The sequence below is a fragment of the Mya arenaria genome, chromosome 2 (genome assembly GCF_026914265.1).
Source record: "Mya arenaria isolate MELC-2E11 chromosome 2, ASM2691426v1".
Lineage (NCBI taxonomy): Eukaryota > Metazoa > Mollusca > Bivalvia > Myida > Myidae > Mya > Mya arenaria.
Genome location: NC_069123.1, coordinates 28,892,898 through 28,915,949, shown reverse-complemented (window position 1 = coordinate 28,915,949; position 23,052 = coordinate 28,892,898). Strand labels below are relative to the sequence as shown.

General features: G+C 34.3%; 1 protein-coding gene across 5 annotated transcripts; it reads left to right on the top strand.

Annotated features, from left to right (window-relative positions):
- The first annotated feature begins 56 nt into the window (after positions 1 to 56).
- On the top strand, positions 57 to 22,583 carry LOC128212340 (protein HID1-like). 5 transcript variants are annotated; one of them, XM_052917753.1, is made up of 24 exons: positions 57 to 165; positions 646 to 859; positions 1,155 to 1,264; positions 2,085 to 2,129; positions 2,565 to 2,618; positions 3,159 to 3,327; positions 3,625 to 3,682; positions 4,147 to 4,276; positions 4,919 to 5,011; positions 5,679 to 5,735; positions 6,623 to 6,763; positions 7,226 to 7,316; positions 7,759 to 7,910; positions 8,400 to 8,478; positions 8,819 to 8,880; positions 9,615 to 9,717; positions 10,812 to 10,960; positions 11,185 to 11,266; positions 14,174 to 14,239; positions 15,739 to 15,917; positions 16,821 to 16,931; positions 17,372 to 17,463; positions 18,488 to 18,646; positions 19,122 to 22,583. In XM_052917753.1, exons 1-24 carry the CDS (start codon positions 100 to 102, stop codon positions 19,183 to 19,185), a joined length of 2,526 nt encoding a protein of 841 aa, XP_052773713.1. In that variant the 5' UTR covers positions 57 to 99; the 3' UTR covers positions 19,186 to 22,583. The 5 variants fall into 5 exon arrangements, with proteins under 5 accessions (XP_052773713.1, XP_052773729.1, XP_052773722.1 ...); XM_052917769.1 differs by lacking the exon at positions 14,174 to 14,239 and adding an exon at positions 12,046 to 12,087; XM_052917762.1 differs by lacking the exon at positions 14,174 to 14,239 and adding an exon at positions 12,046 to 12,105.
- The last annotated feature ends 469 nt before the right edge of the window (positions 22,584 to 23,052 follow it).

Below are 23,052 nucleotides of genomic sequence, written 5' to 3'. Positions count from 1 at the left end.
GAAACGGGTCTACCTCCCTTTGCAAAAATCGATTTTCAGCCAATCAAATTTTCCGACTTACGTCACTGCGCATTATGCCAACAAACCATCTGTCAAAAAATGGGAAATTCTGACACAAAACTGAATTTTAGGAAAGCTGTTATTCAGCTGACGACAAAAACACAGGTGGGAATAATTTATGACATTTGTTTTCATCTGCATCTTAATATATTTGCACATATACCGATCAACAACTGGTAAAAACAATAATTTCTGTCATTGCACAGAATAATTTTACAGGTTGCAGTCAACCATTATAAATTATCATATTTGTTTATCACTATATATAATACTTAACATGGTATCATTCAACAAAAGAACAAAAATAAGTAAATTTACATTCAATTATTATTTAGCCTCAAAGAAAGGGTGTTAAGGGAAAATTTCAGAATTCAACATGTGGACTAGTCATTCTAAAATGCCGTCCAGGCTTTTTTTTAATAATTAAAAAAACAACCTGGACGGCATTTTAGAATGACTAAATGTGGACCCCTGTAGAGTCGCCAAAACAAAATTGTCTAAGACTGACGCACGTTTATATGGAAAAAGGTTTTTATGATGAAATGAGCTTGGTTTTGAGTTCCAAAATATACTTCTCCTTTACAGCCTATTGAAGCTAGTGACGAGGCATTCTGGGAGCAGTTCTGGTCAGAATGCGTCACCTGTGTGCAAGATGTATTCACGCTTATACCGGCTGCCGAGATACGAGCATTACGGGAGGAATCTCCATCCAATTTAGCCACCCTCTGTTACAAGGCTGTGGAGAAACTGGTCTCTGCAGCAGAGAGTGGCTGTCCTTCGCAGCGTGAACAACAAATAGGTGAAAAATCGAACTATAAGACAACGCCAAGATTCATGCTTGGCTTTAGGAATGCTAGCTTTATAGAAAATAGTTCTGAGCTGGGACTAATAAAAAAGGGTTTAAGGCAGATATTAAAGCAAAATTTTATATTATGTTGTTTTTAGTATCTCTTATTAATTCTTTCTTCTTAGCTTGACTTAATGTAAAGGTATTTTCTCTAGAAAGATTAAGATTTCGTGTTCGCTTGCATATAATATTCATTTTTTTTACTTCTGCCATTTTAGAAAATGTTTGTTTGATTTTCTATTTTCAGTGCTTAATTGCATTCGCCTTTTGACACGCGTGTTGCCCTATATCTTTGAGGATCCAGACTGGCGGGGATTTTTCTGGTCGACACTGCCTGGACAAGGAGAAGAAGCAGAAGTGAGATTCAGGCCCCATGCCATGCAGAATGAAAATTCAATTTAGATCACTCATAGCTGTGTAGCTTTTATAATTGTTACTTTTGTAATGGTCCGCTGTAGGCGGATGTGCGTTCATATTATCACATTTCGTTATGGATGGAAGTATGTTCATAGTACATTAATGTATTTGGTTGGTAATATGAATATAAGCAAAGCCTGGCTCAAGTAGAGAATTTACTGTTTCTAAAGACCAGTGGACCCCTTTAGGGTCGAGTATGCTTTTCTCTGAAGGGATCTGTTGCGTCTTTTATGTCACATGTTGCACTTTCATGGTTTGGCATGGTAACTGTTTTAAGTGCTGTACTTGCAGCACTGGTGGGACTCAAGAGTAGACAATTTTACCCAGAGATTGGGATATTAATTTTAATAGATAACAGTATAGAATGCAATATTACCTTGCCGGTTGTCCTTACTGTTGGATCTGATGTATTACTTTTGAATTTTTTACCAAAAAAAAACAATCTCAAGAAATAAGACGTTAATTTTCTTGAAAAAAATTCAACACAGTTTATGCCAAATTGTTTGTCTATCCGACTCTTGAAAAGAGATTTTATGTATGTGTTTATTTGTTTGGTGTTATTGGGCAAGGGACAGTTTTGGAGACTTTCTTATCTTCTGGTATATCAATGTATAAAAAAATGTTATTCAACACCTCTTGTGAAAATGCCACCTATTAGTGAGACTGCAGTTCTGGGAAATCTTTGTTGCCACATGCCCGTACTCAACACTCAAGAAAATGTATTTGTCAATCCATTTTAAATTGATATCTCTTTTTTCAGAATGACAGTCCACCCTTGGCACAAACCTTGCTGAATGCATTGTGTGTAAGTATTTGTACATGTAGATTTTTTAATTTATTAGTATTTCAGTAGTAATTTTGTAATATCTGCCAAGACTTAGTGTTAAACTTGAGGCATCTGATGTTGAAGATTTGAACTTTATTTTTCCAGCCAATGAAATAGTATACAGATATAAGCCTTTAAAAAAAGCTCAATGCTAAAATTATAAATCCTTGATGTCATTATTTGGTTTGCCGCCTGGTGAAAACATGTTCTACCGGTAGTCTATTCAGTTTCAACATATTACATGTAGAATCTTAATGGCTGATCATATAGATTTTACATAATTTCAACCATGACTTATAAATACGCATGTTTTTATCAAATTAAGTTTTTAATATTGGCTTGCATGCAATTAAAATGGTAAAATATAAAAGTGTTATTATCTAGAATAAAACACTTAAAACTGTTCTGTTTCAGGATTTGCTGTTTTGCCCGGAGTTCACGGTGGCATCGAGCAGAAAATCTGGTCCGGTGAGTTATCCAAATATGGAAAACAAAACTTAATTTGATCACTTGAGCAGACATTAAAAATCAGCTTTGTTTTCAGTATTAGTTATGCTAAAAGAAGAATTGCTTTTATTAGAAAAAATAAATGTCTATTCCACCTTTTTAATTTTGTCAGTTTCAATTGAAATATTTCTGCCAGTGAGTTATTTAAAAAATATACCAAGAACTACCAAAACATAACAATGAGTTTTGAAATAATCTAATGACAACTACAGGGATGATCCCAAAGTGAGAGTGGTCCAGTGTTTAAGGTGTCCACCTTTCACCATAGAGGAAGTTGGTCCGGCACCCACCTGGGGTACCTTCTGATGGCCTCTATAAATAAAAATGGACTACACTACTGGTTTCTACCCCAAGATACAGATTCAAGTGTGATTCTATTAGTTGTCAGCCTTCGTCATAATTGAGCTAAAAGAAATTAGCATAAACTATAAACTAATCCAAGCAGTTATGTAATTGAATTTAAAAAACATACTAATAACATTAACAATCTTATTCCATTAGGACAACCCAGAGGACATGGCCTCGATCGACAGCTGCGAGTATATTTGGGAGTCCGGAGTGGGCTTTGCTCATTCCCCCACCCACAACGTGAACCATGACACCAACCGCAGTGAAATAATCAAACTTCTCCTCACATGCTTCTCAGAAACCATGTACCTGCCCCCAATAGGTAAGTCACCAGCCAATTATATAAAATTAGATAAAATGTCCACAAATTATATTTGGCCAGTTTGAACATGTAAATGATTTGATTGGTTAATTGGATTTATTGTTTAAATATTGGCCAATCAAAAGCCATTTTGGTTAACTTTGACTAAAGGGAGTAAACCAAAGAATTAACCAGTTTTATACAATTGTCTACAGCATGTGTAATAAGTTGCATTCTCTTTTTTTCATGGAATGTTTTGTGAGATTCAAATAATGTGACTGAAGGGTCACTATATAAATGTTACAATTGTGTTTACAGCTGATGCCCACAGTAGCCCAAACCAGTGGATTCATTTCTTCACATCTACAGAAAACAGGTACAGCAATAGTACAAGCTGAATTGAAATACAAATTTGGAGGTTTCATTGAAAATATTTTTGCAACATGAAATATACAGACCCTAAGCTAGAAAAATATCAAATTTCAGAAGTAGTTGCCTGATTGTTTCGTACCTTTTTTGGCATTCAATTGTTTGCTGTCAACTCCCTAATTAAGTGAAGCAACTCCTTTTTATGTTGGCTATTTGTATTACGGTAGATGTAAAGCAATGAGCCCATCATTGCTCATAATGGCCTATCTATATGCACAATTCCAAATATTAGTTCATTTTTAAATGTCAAACAATTACTTTGGTTTTCTATGAATAAAAAACCTTTTCAACAAAGTCGGGTTTAATCATACATAGAATTTCTGACTGTGCAATGAATTACAAGGAAATCGAACCAAAATTGGGGCCTTATAACTACTTGAATATTCATATATTTTTCTGTTCCTATTCCAGGCACGCTTTGCCATTGTTCACATCTCTCCTGAATGTTGTATGTGCATACGACCCTGTGGGTTACGGCTTGCCCTACAATCACCTCATGTTCACTGACTCCCGAGAGGCACTTGTGGAATCGGCTTTACAGGTAAGTGATATCATGGGTCAGGTTGGTTATAGAAATCCATGTTTAAATATTGCAGTCATCAACATGTCTTTGTATTGCATTTTTTCCCCAGGGACAAATATATCTCACCTCCAAAGGGCAAATTTGCCGCTGATTGGTAAATTTACCCCTGCGTTTATATGAACATATTTGCCCTTGTTAATTCTTCCAGGGGTGCAAATTTGTCCCCCAAGGATAAAGCTTGTCATATAAATGCAACATATGCTAAATGAGATTAATAACACATAATACAAGGCACATGGAAGTGCATCAAGAAATGCAGACAAGTTCCAAACGTATCATCAAAGTTATTTTTTGTTTCAATTCAATTTCTTAATGTTATTTCTTAGAAATGTTTACAGCAGAAAAACCCATCCTATTTTGAAAGCTTGTTTTGAATTAAGACTTATTGAAGCCAAAAAGAATATGTAAAATTTTGTTAATATATATATGCAATGAGTTTTTATTTTAAAATTAGTACCATAGAGTTATTTGGCTGATCCAATCATCATCTTTTGGACGCTTTGACTAAATTTTACTGAATTCTGTGCAAGCCCAAAAAGCATATTGCCAGTGTGATGTTGTTCTAATTTCCACCACTGCTTATCCAATTGCTACTTTCAGGTGCTCTGTGTCACCATGGAGAATGAATCGACCAATCAGAATGTGTCTGTTGATGGCACTGCCGGGGGGACTGCCATGGAACCTCAGACTGAGGCAGGAATTTATGTAACATTGTCAATTTGTCACAGCATCTTTATTTTGGCTTTTAAGAATATTTCTGTGATCAAGTTTTTCCGTTCATCTAAATTATAGGCATCATTACAGTTTTACCCTTTATCGCTAAATATAGGTAAGCTTTAACATTGATTGAATAAAAGAAAGGCCAATAATTTTTAACATTTTATACCATTGTTTAAATGATTTTCCGCAAATCCAATCAGAGCGCCATATCAATATAAACAATAACGCCATAACCTCTTGCATGTTTTACAATATGAAAGTCAAAGATACAATGAAACTACAGGGACATGCCCAGTGGCCAAAAAATCAAAAATAATCCCTGTAAAGAGACAAAAGGCAAGGGCCCAAGCGACAATGAACTAGAGCTTTTTCTATATATACAAAAGAATTGGCAAATGTAAACACATTGATAATAAATTAAAGAAGATTGTCCGAGTACTTGAGTACCAATTTTACTTCTTGTTGCCATCCCTAATAATAATGATTGAAGAAACTCGAGCAGATGATTTCAAATAGATTATGATTAAAGGAATATAACCAAGAACCATCCCAGTCAAGTTCACCTAACAATTTGTATTAAACATTACGATCTTTTAACAAGAAGGTGGTATTTCCAATATTATCTTGCTCTGTTTTCTAGGCTGGTGGTCCGGACAACTTATTTGTGAACTACCTGTCTAGAATCCACAGAGAGGAGGTAACAATCAATAACATACTTAAGTATTTCTTAAAGGTTTAAAAATCAGATTTGTTTTTGTGTGAAAAACTTGCTATTTCAAGAAAAACAGCACCATCCTTGTCCATCATTGTCCATGATTGACATGCTGTTAAACCTGCAAATGTAAATTGTATGAGACATATGCTTTTCTCTGGAATGGTTTTGTCATCTGAAGAATGTAAGTAGGTAGTAGTAGGAATGTGGGTTATACATTAGGGGTATTCCATTTAAACATATAACCCGGGGGGGGGGGAGGCACTTAAGCCACTCCCCCACAGAAGAAAATTTACCCGTTTGGGGTCCAAATATGAAAATGAAAGACACCCGCCCATATTCTATGAAAATAATCGCCTTTCCCCCCCATGGGTTATCTGTTTTACTAGAATAGCCCTTAATGTTGAGCCTATTTAGCCATTCCTTAGGGCACCATCCATTTGGCTAGAACCCGAATAATATAAATATTTTTTAAAAGCTTAATGATATTTAAGATCAAAAGTAATGAAACAGTTATGCTAATTAGGATCCTCTGAAAATCCTAAATGTATTTTACCAATACATACATAAATTCGAACACCAGTGGCTTGAACTCACTTGGCTCAATTTCCTCGTTGGCTCAAACTGGATGTAAGTGACCGATTGTTTTTACTATTTTATTGCATTACCACTTTACTCAAATTTCCCGAGGCTCAAGGTAATTTTGCCAGTCCCTGGGATTTTAAGTCAACTGGGTTAGTCTGTATCTTTAACTGACACCATAGCCTCATCAGACAAACCAAGGGCTTAATTCTGTATTATTATTGTATATCTTGTGCAGTGCCCTCAAAACTGTCTCATTCTATGTCAACTTCAAACCTTTCCCCCTGCAGGACTTTTACTTTATCCTGAAAGGCATTACCCGCCTGTTAAACAACCCTCTGATGCAGACTTACCTGCCTGGATCCACAAAGAAGATCCAGTTTCACCAGGAATTACTTGTGCTCTTCTGGAAAATGTGCGACATAAATAAGGTTTGTACTTTGCACACTCACAGATTTACCTTTTTTTTCTTCTCAGAATCAGCTAAGTTTGGCATCAGTGCCATCAATTCAGTCATATAAGATAACACAATAGAATGTATCTGTCAAATATTTCATTTTTCTTAAAGCATTACTTACTCTTTTAGCCATAAAACTATACTTTTCAAATATTAATATGAAAACGTTGATCTGCTCTTTCGTCGGCAGTTTTATATCACTTTTTTCAAGAAAATTTCAATGAGTTGAATCTAGAAAATGTCTTTAAGTTAAATAATGATAAATGTGTACAGGTCAAATAATGAAAAATGTCTATAAGTTGAATAATGAATATATCTATAAATTTAAATATGAAAAATGTCTAAAACTACAATAATAAAAATAATGTCTATAAGCTGAATAATGAAAAATGTCTAAGTTGAATAATGATTAATATGTTCTATTTTCTTATTTCAGAAGTTCATGTTTTATGTTCTGAAGAGCAGCGATGTTCTGGACATTCTAGTTCCCATTCTGTATTACCTGAATGACGCCCGGGCCGACCAGTGTATGTATTTAATCACATTAATGTGTTAATATGACTTCATTGGTAGCTTAATATATCTCATAGGGGCATATTGATGCTGGTGATTTTATTAATGACTATAACTTATAAAGTAAAATGAATAATATATATGAATTTTTATTAATGTGTTTAAATACAAGGTACAAGAAAATTTATTTCACGTTGAATATACATAAATTACAACAATAGCTCGCAGAGCAATTTTCCTAAAACAAAACATGTGACTTTATAATTGATTTATGATGTTGTAAAAATTAAGTATCACAATTTGAAAATACTAAACACTCTTGAAAATACAAATTTATCAAAAACAAGAATTTAATGATACTTACGGTATTTAAAAAGCCCAAAATACTGATTCTTTTACATAAAAACATTTGAAGTGATTATTCAATAAAATAAATGATTCATGTATATTTCACAGCGAGGGTTGGACTTATGCATATTGGTGTGTTCATACTGCTGTTACTGAGTGGGGAGCGTAACTTTGGTGTTCGTCTAAACAAGCCATACACAGTCCGGGTTCCCATGGATATTCCCGTGTTCACAGGCACGCATGCCGATTTTCTCATTATTGTAAGTACACATTCTGATGTTTATTCAATATTTTGAAACTAAAGATCATAATGGATAAAAATATGCAAAAAGTAACTATTTACAGTAAAAAAATATTTTTTTATGGTATTAGTACAATTGTTTCAGAAACAACAGTTTTGACCAAATCAAAGATGGCACCTAATACAGTATGGAATCTATTTTACTCCTATTCAGTTATCTCCCTTGATGAGCATAGTGTTCTATAATGCAAAGGGAAGTAAGCACTGTTTGATGTTTTTAATCAAGTTAACCAGTACAATTGCCAGTACAATGTAACGATTGATTTTACTCTTTATTGAATCAAACCAAGGTGTACAATACACTTTGACTTATCATAAATACCTAAAGGCAATACAATACACTTTAGGAAAAAAGTTATCTGTATCTCTCCAAGGGCATAAAGAACTTATTCGTCAGTATCTTAAATGTATAGTTTACTTCATATTTATCTATATCTGTTTTCTGCAGGTGTTCCATAAGATCATCACGACTGGTCACCAAAGACTCCAGCCACTGTTTGACTGTCTACTCACTATCGTTGTAAACGGTACAATTGCTTCGGTTGTGCTTTGACCGAGAATTACTATAATAAGATAAATCCTTATTTCTGACAACCTTTATCATTATTTTTTAACACCTAGTTTAAACAAGTCTTTTTATTTGTGCATTTTTTACTGAAAATTAGTATTTTCCAAGTGATATTCATGATGATATTCATGTTTAATGTCTTGTCTTAGAAGAGAAGAGTATATTTATAGTTCAGTGCAGTTCAAAGCACACAAAAAATGAGTATAAAATTAAAGTGTGAAAAATATTTGTTTGAAAAAGTATACAATTTTTTTTTTATAACATTATTGTGTTTATTGCATTAACTCATTATTTTACAGTGTCCCCTTACCTGAAAACACTCTCCATGGTGGCCAGTACCAAACTACTGCATTTACTCGAGGTACATTTTACCTTATTTCTTGAATAATTAAGATGAGATAACAAGACAGTTTTATTGCTGCCCGAGACCATGAAGTGATTTGCTGCGATTGTACTGGAGACTCAAAAATGCATGATTAATTTTGTCGCAATAATTGTGCAAATGAAAGTATCTGTCACAAATTTATAACCTGTTCTACAATCAGGAACGCAGCCGTTGTTACAAATAGTTATATTAAAGATATTTGACAAAAAGAAGACCTTTCTGAGTCTGAATCTCACTGAAGAAGATAGGGGCTGTGCAGACACTCCTGTTTACCCTAGAGAACAGGACCGCACTCTCGCGTTACTCTGTGCTAAGGCCTAAAAAACCCATTTGGTTAGGGTTACCCAACTCTACCTACGAAATAAGCGCCTACCCTACTGTTTTTATAGTTTTTTTTAGTCTGTTGCTATTATTTTTATTTTTTCTGTGGAAAAAGTGTCTGAATATGTAGTTTAAAACATTTAAAGCTTATACTTCTAAGAGTACTTTAACAACATTCCCCAATGATGACAATGAAGTTCTTATATAAAGCCTAATAAAAAAAACTATAAATGAAACAAAAAGCCTACATACCTTACCTGTTTTTGAAAAGGATGTTACCCTTACCAAACCATTTTTTTTTGCCCAATGACTTATTTAACTGTAAAATGTATTTGTTTAATAATCATCAAATATATCATTTCTATCAGAATATTTTCATGTTGTTTCAGGCATTCAGCACCCCTTGGTTCCTGTACGCAAGCCCGACCAACCACCATCTTGTTTTCTTCCTCCTTGAGGTCTTCAACAATATCATTCAGTACCAGTTTGATGGTAGGACATCTAGATATGGACAATGATTTAGTTTGTATTTCTTTAGACCTTGCGGTCAAGGATAACCCGTGAAAGTGCAAGCACGGGGTCCTTTGTTTTTTGCTGAAGGAACAGCACGCTGAAGAGACAGTGGTGGGATACAAGGAAGTCCGGGTGCGATACCCTAGCTCTTTTTCGAAGAGACCCCTTGGTTCTTTTACGTGCTAGGTGTAAAGCACCGATACACAGGGTACAACTTTCCTGGGTTAAACCAGTACTGAGTTCACCACTTCTCCAAGCACTGCCCTTTTTAATGCTGAGCGCCAGGCAAGGGAGCTACTTGTACCAACTTTTAACGTCTTTTGGTATGACATGCCAGGGATTGAACCCACGACCTCCCGCTCCATAGGTGGACCCTTAACCACTAGGCCACGGAGACCATTACAGAGAGTTGATCTTAGAGCTGTATTCAATGACCAACATAGTTAAAACCTAAGTTTATGAGTAGAATCTGAGTGTTTTGATTGGCCAGTAAATATCTGGCCAATAGACAGAATGGAGTTATTGAGGCATGTCTAAGGATAAGAATGATATTGAATACTGGCCCCAGTCTGGCAGGATTTTAATTTTTGTTTTGAAAAGAATGTTGTAGTACTGTTGTTCATTGGTGAATAAAAACATTTGGTCTGGGCAAGGTTAGTAAAGTGAGAAGGGTACTGTCTGGTTCTTCGAATTAACTCCACCAAGGAGCTGGTTCATCATGAATCATTAAGCAATTTTGTATCTAGGAGAGATTTTATAAAGTGGTAATGCCCAGCCTTAAACTCATCTAGGTACAAAAATCATGTCTTAGGATTTATGATACAACAATCCCAAGACGTGGAATTTAATCTTTAATGGACAATATAACCTCTCCTCCATTGATTACTATAATGGATTTTCAGCCTCCTTGTAATATTTCAATGGCGAAAAAAGCTTTCTGGAAAATTTGGTTCGATGACATTGATTGTATATTTTTGAAAGAAATTTGTGACAAAGCACATATACAATCAAAGCACATATACAATCATATATCTTGACTTTACTACATCTTTGATTGCAACTTTTTTTCACAGGTAACTGTAATCTTGTGTACACGATTATACGGAAGCGCCAGGTGTTCCATCAGTTGGCCAACCTCCCGACTGACCATTCCTCTATAGCCAAGGCTCTGACAAAGAGAGGCAAGAAACTCACACAGCCACTCACTCCAACTGACCACACGGTAAGTGTGAATCCCTTGACCACTCCGCTTTATACAAGGCTCTGACAAAGAGAGGCAAGAAACTCACACAGCCACTCACTCCAACTGACCATTCTCTATTTCTATTCTACTAAGGGCTTTGCCTTTTGGAGGATTGCATTTTCAGTACACTACTTGATGAAAGTATATGAACTAGTTTGTTAAAAACTTAACATGGTCATGAATGCTTTAATTATTTTATACAGGAGCCCCAGACAATGGATGGAGCCCTGCCGGCTGCAGAGGCAGAGCCGGGGACCCTAAAAGTCTCACTGGCAGCCACACCCCGTAAGTAGGCTTGCACATTGTTACATTTTGTACAAGAAGGGCTGAAGGTTAAGAGTGGCCAAGTGGTAAAGGTGCCTGCCTCTCACCAAAGATGTTGTGGGTTCTGTCCCCACCCACATTTCTTTCTATTGAATGCTCAAAATTAACAACAGTTATGGTTTCTATCCAGGAAACAGACTCAATTTTAAGTCATATGAGCTTTCAGCCTATTTCATAATTGAGCTAAAATAAAAAGTATAAACTAATTTGAGGGCTCAAATCTTTATGCATCTTTTATCTATAACAGATAGCAGAAAAATTAATAGCTGATTTTGTAGTAGTATTATAAGGAAGAGATGACAGCGTTTTATTTCATGTTGTATTGTGTGTTTCATTATATTGTGAGTTTTTATTTGATTTATGTAAATGTCAGAATTATTGTTAATGCTGCACTCTCTCAGATTGACAGTTTTGACAACTGTTTTAATTTTTTGTCTTAGAACGAGACAATTTTTGCATAAATGTCTGACAACCAGTTATATAAGACTGCTGACAAAGGAATACGTTTGAAAATTGATGATTAATGTTATCACTTTTCTTATTAAGGAGCTAGTTACGCTTTTGGCCACAAAACTTCAATTTTCGATCAAAATACTAAAAACTGCAATCTGTTCTGTTGTCAGCAGTCTTTTAAAACTATTAGTTGTTGTATAACTCATATTAAGTTAATAAACTCTATTTTTTTAGAAATTATGTATGATTACCAACTAGTATATTTTCCTCTGTTTAATTCCACACAGTGAGCATCGGCCTTGAGCATGATTTATCGCGTGCTGATCACGGTACTGCAGTGTATAATGGTAGACCGCTTTTCAAGCTAGATATTTACGAAGTTTCCCCCACACCAACTGTGCACACCACAAAATCAAAAAAACGTAAAATGCCTGAAGTGCATGTGTTCGTATACCTATGCTGTATTCTCATATACGCAGATTAACGCAATTCTGTGCATAATGTCTGAACCTTATATAATATTTATGTTATAACCATCTCTTACTAACATTATGAGTTCTAAATTACGTTGTAAGTACCACAGGGTTAAATCATCATATGTAAACAAAAACTTGATGAGTATTTTGGGCATTTTTGAGCTGTATATCGGTTTGCACAAATTTCTTCTTTCGAAAGCTGTGATTTGCATAATAAGTAAATGCGTGATGGCTGAATTCATATAAAAGCTGTATGTATGCACATCCTTAATAGATTATATCCAGTATTCCTTTTTAGATACGCCATTTTACACCTCTTTCCATAGCCTTATAGATATGCCTTTTTATTAAAATGTTCTATAACAAGGCGATTAACTAGGACTGGCTGATTTGGCCACTTCTCTATGAAGTAAAGGATGAATGTGTTACTTTTTTTATTGTCCCTTAAAAAACTTTTTTTTTTTGTCCCCCTTTCGCGCTTGAGTTACCGAATAGTTCTAGATGAGCTTTTGTGTACACATGTCTAGTCCATCAGCCTGTGCTTGGTTATGTAGCATTTGGATGACAACGAGTACCTGAGTACTCCATCGATTGTCCAAGTACTTGAATACTAATTCACGACTAGAGTACTTGTGGGAAAAAACAACAACTACAAAATAACTTAAATTTTACTAATTGCAGAACATACATACAAGTAACAGTACTGGCATATTGCCAACATGGCACAATGTACAATGATCAAGTACCCCAGTACTCGATTGGAAAACTATCCGAGTACTCCAGTACCAATTTTACAACTGGTTGCCATTCCTAGTAAAAAACATTCATGTCCAGCTGAAAAAAAGTTCAAAATATAGATCAACTTTCTGTTTGCATAATTATGAAATAAAGTCATGTGGTATGTTCATTGTGTAAATAATGATTATAATCTCTTTTAAACTAACAACTTGTGAGTTTTATGAAGCATTCTTAGACTAATATGCAATGATATTTAATATTTAAAGCAAAAAACATGAAACAATAAATCATTTAATAAATTTAAATTGTTTAAGTGGAATTTGTGGTGTTAACAGTGGATTGGTTTTAAAGTAGAATTTAAATGCTAGAAAGGTTTGGACTGGTATTAAAAATACTAATTTATTGACACAGCTATGAAGTGTGGTGATTAACTACAATATTTTTCTCAGTTACAAAGTAACAAGATAATTATTTTGATATTTGTTTGAATTTCTTTCTCTAACAAAGACTTAATGACTAACATTGCTATTAGCTTGCTAGATATAACAAATTCAAACTTCTCATGTAACCAGCACATTTTGTTATAGATTTTCCGATTTCAGCACCCTTTTACACATAATTTTATAAAGAATGTGTAGCATCTTTAATCACTCTGTTACAATTGATTATGATGTCACCTTAGTGCAATAACTCAATAACTTCATATAGAAATAGAAGCAGATATTGAGTTCTTGCACTAAGGTGACAAATTTTAATTTATTTAAGAACAACCCAATTCTTGTTTTAGAGTGATGTACATTGTTCACTAGTCAAAATTAGCTTGCAAACCTGGCACCGTTTAAATGCTTTCTCAAATCAGATTACAGAGGGGCCAGCAAAATATAGACAAATGGACAAGCCTCATGTTGAAACCCGTGTATTCCTTCTTTTTTCAATAAATCCTATACTCTAATGTCACAACTGTAACTAACTTAAATTCCAATCAAAATTTACAAAATTGTACAACAGCATTTAAAAGGGTGTATCGCATATTTTTGTGCTCTTGTTTCAAGGGTCAAGGTTACTCCAACAAGGCCAAATCAAGGGGATGGGGCATTTGTCACATTTTTGTGACAGCTTTGCGTAAAGCAGTGATTGAATTAGGGCTTGTTCATTAAAAACTTGAATTTCATTGACTTACATATATCAATGAATTTTCTAGGTTTTCAGCATTTCAGAGCAGTACATGAAGTGTATTGTCCAAAATCTGTGAAGCAAATGGTTAAAGGTACATTGAGGGAGTTTGGATTTGCAAATTACAAAGCATTATAATGTATCAGATTATTTTTAAACTGAATTCATTTTTTCTACTGTTTTTGGTTATGATTTTTTTCTCTTTGCTTTTTAAGTGGATAAATTACTTTGAACAAGTTTAGTTGGAGGCATGTTCTATATTACAATTTGCTTCATGCATTGGGTTAAAAACTGTTGAAAAGCAATTTTTCATTTCTCTCAATGTTCCTTAGTGCTTCTGCTTCGGGGAATCATCGGTACCCAGCCTGTTCATATCATATAACTCAATTGAATACCCTGGGCAAATTGACTGCAGAAACTTCATATTCATGAATATTGAAATCCAGACGTTTTGATTGGATGCCCGAGACACACCTCAGGCACTATGGTTGAATATGAATATTCATGTATTAGGAAGTTTCACTAACCTTTTTCATCAAGGGTATATTTTGTGGAGTAATCAAATAATATAGCGAGGGTTCTGACAATGGCTGTAGGCGGACAGGCCCCCAAAAATAATTCTTTAAACCACCCATCTCACTGCATTATCTGATACAAGCTTATACCAAGTTGGGGCAAAAAGGGTGTTTTCTTGGTTTTTATTTATGTATTATTCCTTAAATCAGAACTGTAGGTAACACATACAAATTAGGCAGAGGCTCGTACCCTGTAATAAGAAGCAGATAAATTTAATGATATTTCAATTACACATGCTTCATATTGTACTATGGAGATTGAGAAAAGGTACAAAAACAGCTATCACAACAAACACTCCTGGATCTATTATACATTGAACTTGCTGTTCGCAATCATTGTGTATGAAAAATATTAGCCTTCATATATATGGGGTTTTCAATTATTAGCTATGTGGCCACAACTTTCCCAATTAAAAACAGCACCAAAATACAACTAATATTCTTTCATCTGCTCACAAATCATCTGCTTTTTGGTTTAAATTAAACATTTGACTTTCATTAAAGTCAAATCAGTTAAACAAAATAATGCATTAAAATGTGTTTCTTTTGTGCATCTATCAAGTGTAAAACTATATTGCCCCCTTTAAATAAATATCTGCCATTTTGTAGTTTGCTCATTAAACTATGTTGGCAACAATTTGCCAACATAATATCTGTGAGTGTGTCCCTTATAGCAATAATCCACTATTTTGTCTTTATTTAAACAAGAATAATTTAGTTAAACCAAAGCGTGCCTATGTAGAACAATAGAAGTCATTGTTACTGAACTTAAAGTATCTTCATTGATTACCTCCCTTTTACGTTCCCGTTAACTTAGAAGTGAGAACACCAAAGCATACCAATGTATAACAATAGAAATTCTTGTTACTGAACTTATTTACTGAACTTATTCTATCTAGACATTGATTTTTTCCCCTGTACTTTTAATATCAAAGTGAGATCAGAATTTCGAGATAAATATATTTAATCCTTAATCTACTAGAAATAACATCAAGCTGTTCTACCGTTCCTTCAAAAGGTCTTGAAAAGATGACAGAACACACAGCGCCGGACGAGGTCCACAAAGAAGCTTTGCAGGAGCTGGCGACAAGCACGGGCACCATGTCCATTCAGCCACGGAATGAGATAGAGGACCCCATGGCCCCTCAGGGTTCTCCTACCAAGCCCGAGCCCAAAGTTTTCAAGTCCCCAAGCACTGTAAGTTCTGGTACCATTTCAATGGATTTTCTGTTCTTAAGGGGTATGGTTGTTTTGGTGTTATTGTCCATATTCTTACATAAAAGTATTTCTATGTACTGTATCTTCCATGGCCGCTCATGTAAGATAGGACTATACCAACCCGACAGTAGGTTGTTTTGCGTAAACAAAGTTTACTGAGTTTACGCAGAACACCCTGTGCTCGGCTTGGGATAAACTATAAACGAGCGGCCATGCTTTTTCTCAAACCTAAATTAAACAAAATATAGTAAAATGTATTAAAATTATTATTTTTTATCTTTGCTCTCGAGCAAGCAGCAAGGTAAAGATTTCCAGCATGGCCAAATATTTTGATATACTTATCTGGGGTGGGAGAAATTTGAACCTAGTTTCCTTATTGGAAGGCCTTACAAAGTATTATGTAACTATTAAGCTTTGATTTTGATTGGTCCTCTGTGCGCAGTTCCCATTATACTGGAGGATTAGTGTGGTCTGATGTTTAAGGTGTCCACATCGCACCCAAGAGGCTATTGGTTTGATCACCAACCATGCTGGAGTCTGCATCCTGGGTAGAAACTAGTACTGTTGTCCAATTTAAGACACCATTATAAGGTACCCAACCTTATCAGGTTGTCTCAAAATGGACATAGTACTGGTTTCTACACAGGATACATACTCCAGCTTGATTTTAGCTTCATAGTTTTATACTAATTTGTTTTACCTCCATTGTGACAGAACCTTGTAGCTTATAGAATCACTCTCGAGTCCGTTACCTTCATAAGCTGTCAGCTTTTGTCACAATGAAGCTAAAAGAAAAAAGTATAAACTAAGTTTTGTTTCATCAAACATCTCACAAAATATTTGTTTACATTCCTTTCCTTAAATGCCTTATAATAATTTCAGGAGACGCCCCCTGCCACACCCACAACCCCAACTGATCCTGGAAAAGCCCCACTTAAACGTGCGGGCTCCAATGCGAGTGCTGGAGGGGGCTGGGTAGCCTCCCCAGAGTGGGTAAGATAAAACAATCTTGTTTTGAGACAGCAATCTAACAATCAGTCATTTGTAAGCTCTGAGAGCTTTTGAACAAATAGTTTGCAGTTGTCAGTATGACAATACCCAAGATTAATATAGTCTTGAATGATTTGATAGTAGCTATATGTCTTAATAAGATAATTATTATTGCGATATTTGATTATGTACTGTTCCAACTACTGGGTGGCAAGTTAACATAAAAAGCATGAATAAGAGAGTCAATACAATTGGCAATCGTATTTGTAATGTTGTCATTATAAGACTTCCCAAAATTGCTTATATAGACTAAATTCCTGTGTTTGTAAACAGAATTTCATCTTCAGCGAGAATGTTTTAGTAAAGTTTTATCCTTCATTGTTTTCAGAATATCACTTATATTTGCTTAAACTAAGAAATTAATTCTTTGTCCAATTTATCAGGTACACACATGGAAGCATAAACTTCCCCTACAGACAATCATGAGGATGTTGCAGGTTCTGGTGCCGCAGGTCGAGAAAATCTGTATTGACAAGTAAGTATGGTTATCACTAAGGTGACTGTAAATTACATGCTAGATGTTCATCCCCATCCGCCTCCTCTTTTTTCCTCCGCGCCTTAAATTTTATTAACTCAAAATGAAATAGTCTGGGAACACATTTATTCGTACCTAGTGTTGATTTATAACATTCAAATGTGAAAAATTGTTATGATTGTGTTCATGGTTTGTCTAGCAACAAAAGTATATGGTCCCTTATGTAATAAGAAAGAGCATGAACACATCGTCACCTTAGTGCAATAACTCAATAACTGCATGCAGAAATAGAAGCAGATATTGAGTTCTTGCACTAAGGTGATGACATATTCAATGGTGAAATATTCATAGATTTTTCTTCACACCCGCCCCCTCTTTTTTCAGCAGCCCCTTAAATTTTTATGGACTTAATTAAAATGTTGAACTGGCATCTGTATTTGCGTATCGGTACAGTAATGTCCGGGAACGCATTAATTCATAACTACATTGTGGGTGTATAACATTCAAATGTGAAAATGTAGAATTGTATTATGATGTTCTAGGTTCATCATGAAACATGTATATGGTGCCTAATGCAATAAGAAAGAGCATGAACACATATTTAATGGTGAAATGATGGTCATCTAAGAATAGTGAAAAATAAAATGTTACCCACTGCCCCTATTTAAAAAAAATATTTGGATGAAAATCTTAATTAATTTATGTTGGCCTTAGATATTTTGTCATTCAAACATGAAATATCATTTTACAAGCAAACAATGTTATGGTTTTAAATAAGTTGTTTAAGATACATGTACTCAAGTTTAAAAATGGCAAACTACTGTTGTAAACAGTGAAATATCATTTTTATTTCACTGATAAATCTCAAGAACCCTTAGGATATTATGTGAACAGCTATGAAAAATGATGTATAGCAAAATAAATAACAAGGCTGTTAAAACAAATTATCCACAACCTAAGAAAATTATAAATCAGCTAGGTTAAAAATTAATTAATAAATTTGTTTTCTTTTAATTCATTTCAGGGGTCTAACAGACGAGAGCGAGATTCTGAAGTTCCTTCAGCATGGTACCCTGGTTGGGCTTCTGCCCGTCCCACACCCGATATTGATCCGGAAATACCAGGCCAACAGCGGCACAACAATGTGGTTCCGAACGTACCTGTGGGGCGTCATCTATCTCAGGTTTGAGAATTACTGGTAGTTGATTTTAAGTCTGTTTAATAATAAAGGCCCAGTGCTCTAGCCAGGTTTTGAAAAGAGCAGGGTGCTAGGTCAGAAAGGGCACTTTTGATGTGAATTGAAAGAGCCTTAATGGGGCGCTTGCAAGGGTCAATGTTCAGTTCATATTGTGTATGTGTTGTCACTACTTTCAATACTAATAGTTTGTTATGAGTACCTTAATTAGTGGTTATCCTTACTTAAGTGACAGAATTATGTATACTGGTAAACAAAATGGGGGGGGGTCCTAAAAATTGACTCTGGCAAACAAAAGTGCACAGCAGGCGATGGGAAAGGGCAGCGGTTGCCCCACCCTGCTATTTAGTCCTAGCTCGGGAACTGTTTATATCATTGGCTGTAAGTGTGGTTTGACAAAACAAACCTTAGCCTGGTTTGACTGTGTGTATGGTCAAATTTACATATTGTTTTTTCTTTACAGAAATGTGGATCCCCCAATATGGTATGATACAAACGTGAAGCTGTTCGAGATACAGAGGGTTTAGACCACTGAATGGACCGTTTGTAAAACAGAGCAAGGAAGGGAGAAGCTTTTATTCAGATTTGAAGCTGTTCCAGAGTTTATACAGCTAGCAAGACTGTGAAATAAAATTGGTAATAAAAGGAAGAACAAGATGACAACATTGGACACTGAACAAAATATTAACTCTGAAAGACTTAATGAAGAAATATTATGAATTTCTAGTAGTATTATATACTAAGTTGACTGTACATATTGAAACATACCATTTCTTACAAAACTTTTGAAAGGATTTTAAACAGTTATTCTGAAACTTGTCACATGTTTAAAAACATTTTCCATTATATTACACAATCATTAATATTTTAATTGAATGAAGTGAACAATCATTGTTGTTTATCAAATATTTGTTGATCATTTTTTAAACCTGATTCGTTATATGCAGTTACTTTTTTTTGCTAGTATGTAATTCAGGTGATTATAAATTAATTGCGAGATTTTCCATCCCTGTCCACCCTCTCTTTTTTCTGCGGCCCTTTAGTTTTATTTACTCCAATAAAAATGATAAACTGGGTATAAACTGATAAAATGATATTTGTGTATCGGTCCGGTACTGTCGGGGAACAGCGTTTATTTATTGATTTACGTTGTTGATGTAAACATTCACATGTAAAAAAAAAACATTGTTACGATGGTGTTCATTGTTCGTCTAATAACACATATAGATGATCCCTTATGCAATAAGAAAGAGATGATCACAAATTCAATAGTGAAATGGTCATCTAAGAAAAAAATTAAAAACTGTTATCCCTGCCCAATTTGAAAAAAAAATGGATGAAAATCTAGCAATTAATTGACATTTGCCATATGTATGCATTCGAGCAGGTAACTTTTGATGTTAACTTGTTTAATCATAGTTTTATCGTGGGAATATTGACATTTATTGTTGAATGATACAAATATATATGTATATATATAGATCCTATGGATGAAATCCAATAACTTACATGTATTATGTTTAAATGATGGATGTTGTGATCAGAACATGTAATCTAGATGGGTATAAATGAATCTGATTATTTTGTTTTTATGTTTGAATTTATTTTACTTTATTATGTCAATCAGGGCCCTGTTTCAATAAGATATCTTAGTCGAAAACCTTACGCTTCTTAAGAGTACTCATTGCTTACGAGAGCTCGAGGGCACCCTTAATGCTACACCATCACAGATTGACCATTTGGAAACTTTTTATTTTGTCTCGTAATGATTGTGCCAATTTTGGGTAAATATCTGAAATCCGGTGAAATAACACTGCTGACAAAAGCTAAGATCGCAGTTTTCATATTAACGTTTGAAAATTGAGGATTTATGACTTAAAGCGTTCCTAACACTTTCAGAAAAATGCAGAAAACATCAATTTTTGATCAGAAAAATTATTAAACCCTGATTTTTTGTCAGCAGTCTTATATGACTGGTTTCCAGGTAATTTCGCAAAAACTGGCTTGTTCCAAGAAAAAGAAAAAGTTGTCAAAACATTTAATCTGCGAGATCGCAGCTTTAAGGGCTTGACTAAAGCTTACAATCTTGATTGAAATGGGGCCTAGGGGTATAATGTAGCCCAAGAGGTCAAAATTTGTGTCATAAGATCAATATTTATGTTGTTCATACAAGAAAATCACCTTTATTTTGAAGGGGCTACTTCTTTCAAAGTTGTGTATTATGTGATATTTACATTTTTCAATCATGTAGAATTCCATTATCCTTCATGCATGTAGTCAACACATTGATTACAAGCACATGTACATTTCAAGGAACTTACGCAAATTATCACAAACTGAACATTGAAAATTACTGAACTTGTACATAAATGATGCAAAAGTGTTGAATGTGGAATATCTCATGAGAATTCATGATTTATTGTGGGTTTTTAGTCAAAGTTGAGCTTGTTTTATGACTTTATCTAATGTAGCATAAAGTGATTCGAGTGTGTTTTTTCAAAAGAATACATGTTTATGACTGAAAAGTTACAATTTATTTATTAATGCAATTACATCAGGTTTTTTGTGTTTAAATAATGAATATTATTGTAGAATGTATGGTTGCTTGTTAATTGTTATGCTTTTTCATTTACCCTATTTTCTTGTTTTACATAATTTAAAATGTGTTCACACTTTTTTTATCAACTACTGTATAATTCATTCCATTATTCAATTTAACATTCCTTACAGTTTCTCCAGAATTTCTAACATTGTCACCAGAAACATGAAATCCCGTTTTAATACCAAAGCATTATTACACTGTATGACTTGTTACTTTATCTTTCAAAGATGGATAACAAATAAGTCAGCTTCAAATAAGGACTGAGTAATATATAGATGACATGAAGTAAATTCTTAATGATTAAGAATGGGCAGAGTGAGCGTACTAATCGAGCCCTTCTTAATTATTTAGATATTACTTCAGGTCATCTAATTGACTAGAATACAACCTTATTGGCTGATACAGGATGAGTGGCTGTAGGCAGACCTTTAAACTCCCACAAAAGTTGAAATTCTTTATAATTAAATCTAGTACTTAATGATTGACTATCTGCAATTTCATTGGTTGAAAATGTAGGTTGTATTCTAATTCCAAGTTATAACCTTTTTTTGGTCAAAATTATGCTGTAGTTTTTCAGTTTAAAGTTTTTTGTCTAAAATTAACTTACTGCAGTTAATTGAATGCTTACAAAAGATATTATATTCCTATCTAATAAATTAACAATGTTTTCACAAGTGCAATATTTCTTGTTTAGTTGTTGTGTTTTGGTTGTAAAGATATTTTTTGTTGTTTATGCTCCGATTCTTTTAAATTTACTTTTCAATTCTTACACCTTATAGGAAAATGATCTGTAAAAGTGCAAAAAAGAATTCTTGTTGAAATTATTTAGCAGCTTTCTTACATTAAAATGTATGGTAACTAGAAAAAAACAAACATGAGTTCAACATTTGAGCTTGTCCTTTTCTCAAAGAAAAACGTTTTGAGTATTATCATAGCCATGGTGTCATCTAAAGCAACAGTGTTATCATACAGAGCTTAACCATTGGCCATTACTCAAGCTATTCAAATGAAACTTGGTACACATGTTGCTACAGACAATAGGCACATTTAAAACAAGGCCCATTACTCTGATTTTAATAATTGTAAAATAATGCACCTTGTTCTACTGATAAAACAGCATCAGAACAGCATTGGCATTTTCTCCGCGGCATTCTTTTTATTTTTTATGTTCTTAATAAAAAGAAATCTCTGGTTTAAAAAGTTATCACTGTTGGTTTTCATAGCATTTATCTTGTATTTTCTATAGTAGAATCATTGTTAGTGATTATATATTGTAATATATGGTCAGAAATGTGTACACTGTTCATGGGCAATAAAATTATAAAAAAAATATTCAATGCTCTTTCTTATTTACTAGTCAAAGAAAAACTGCCGATGTCTGATTGGATGAGTGAAACACCATTTAACCAATGGTGAACAACTTGGTGACCCTTGAGAGCCAACGATTGACTAGCATGACTTCAGGTATTTTGTTATCCAAAGCATATACAAACCACCAATAGGCAATACATTGAACCCACAAAGGGAAGCAGTCAGAGAACCATGTGTTCATTTGCTACAAAGGGCAAAGGGAGCGTAATAAAACACAACTCTCTGTACAAGTAGCCTCCCTTACACTAGAGGATAACAGCATTTCAAACACCATGATTCAGTCATGCATGGGCAGATCTGGGCAAAGGGAGCGTAACAATACACAACTCTCTGTATCACTTAGAGTAAGGGCTACACCATTTCAAAGGCCATGATCCAGTTATGCATGGGCAGATCTGGGCAAAGGGAAAGTAACAATACA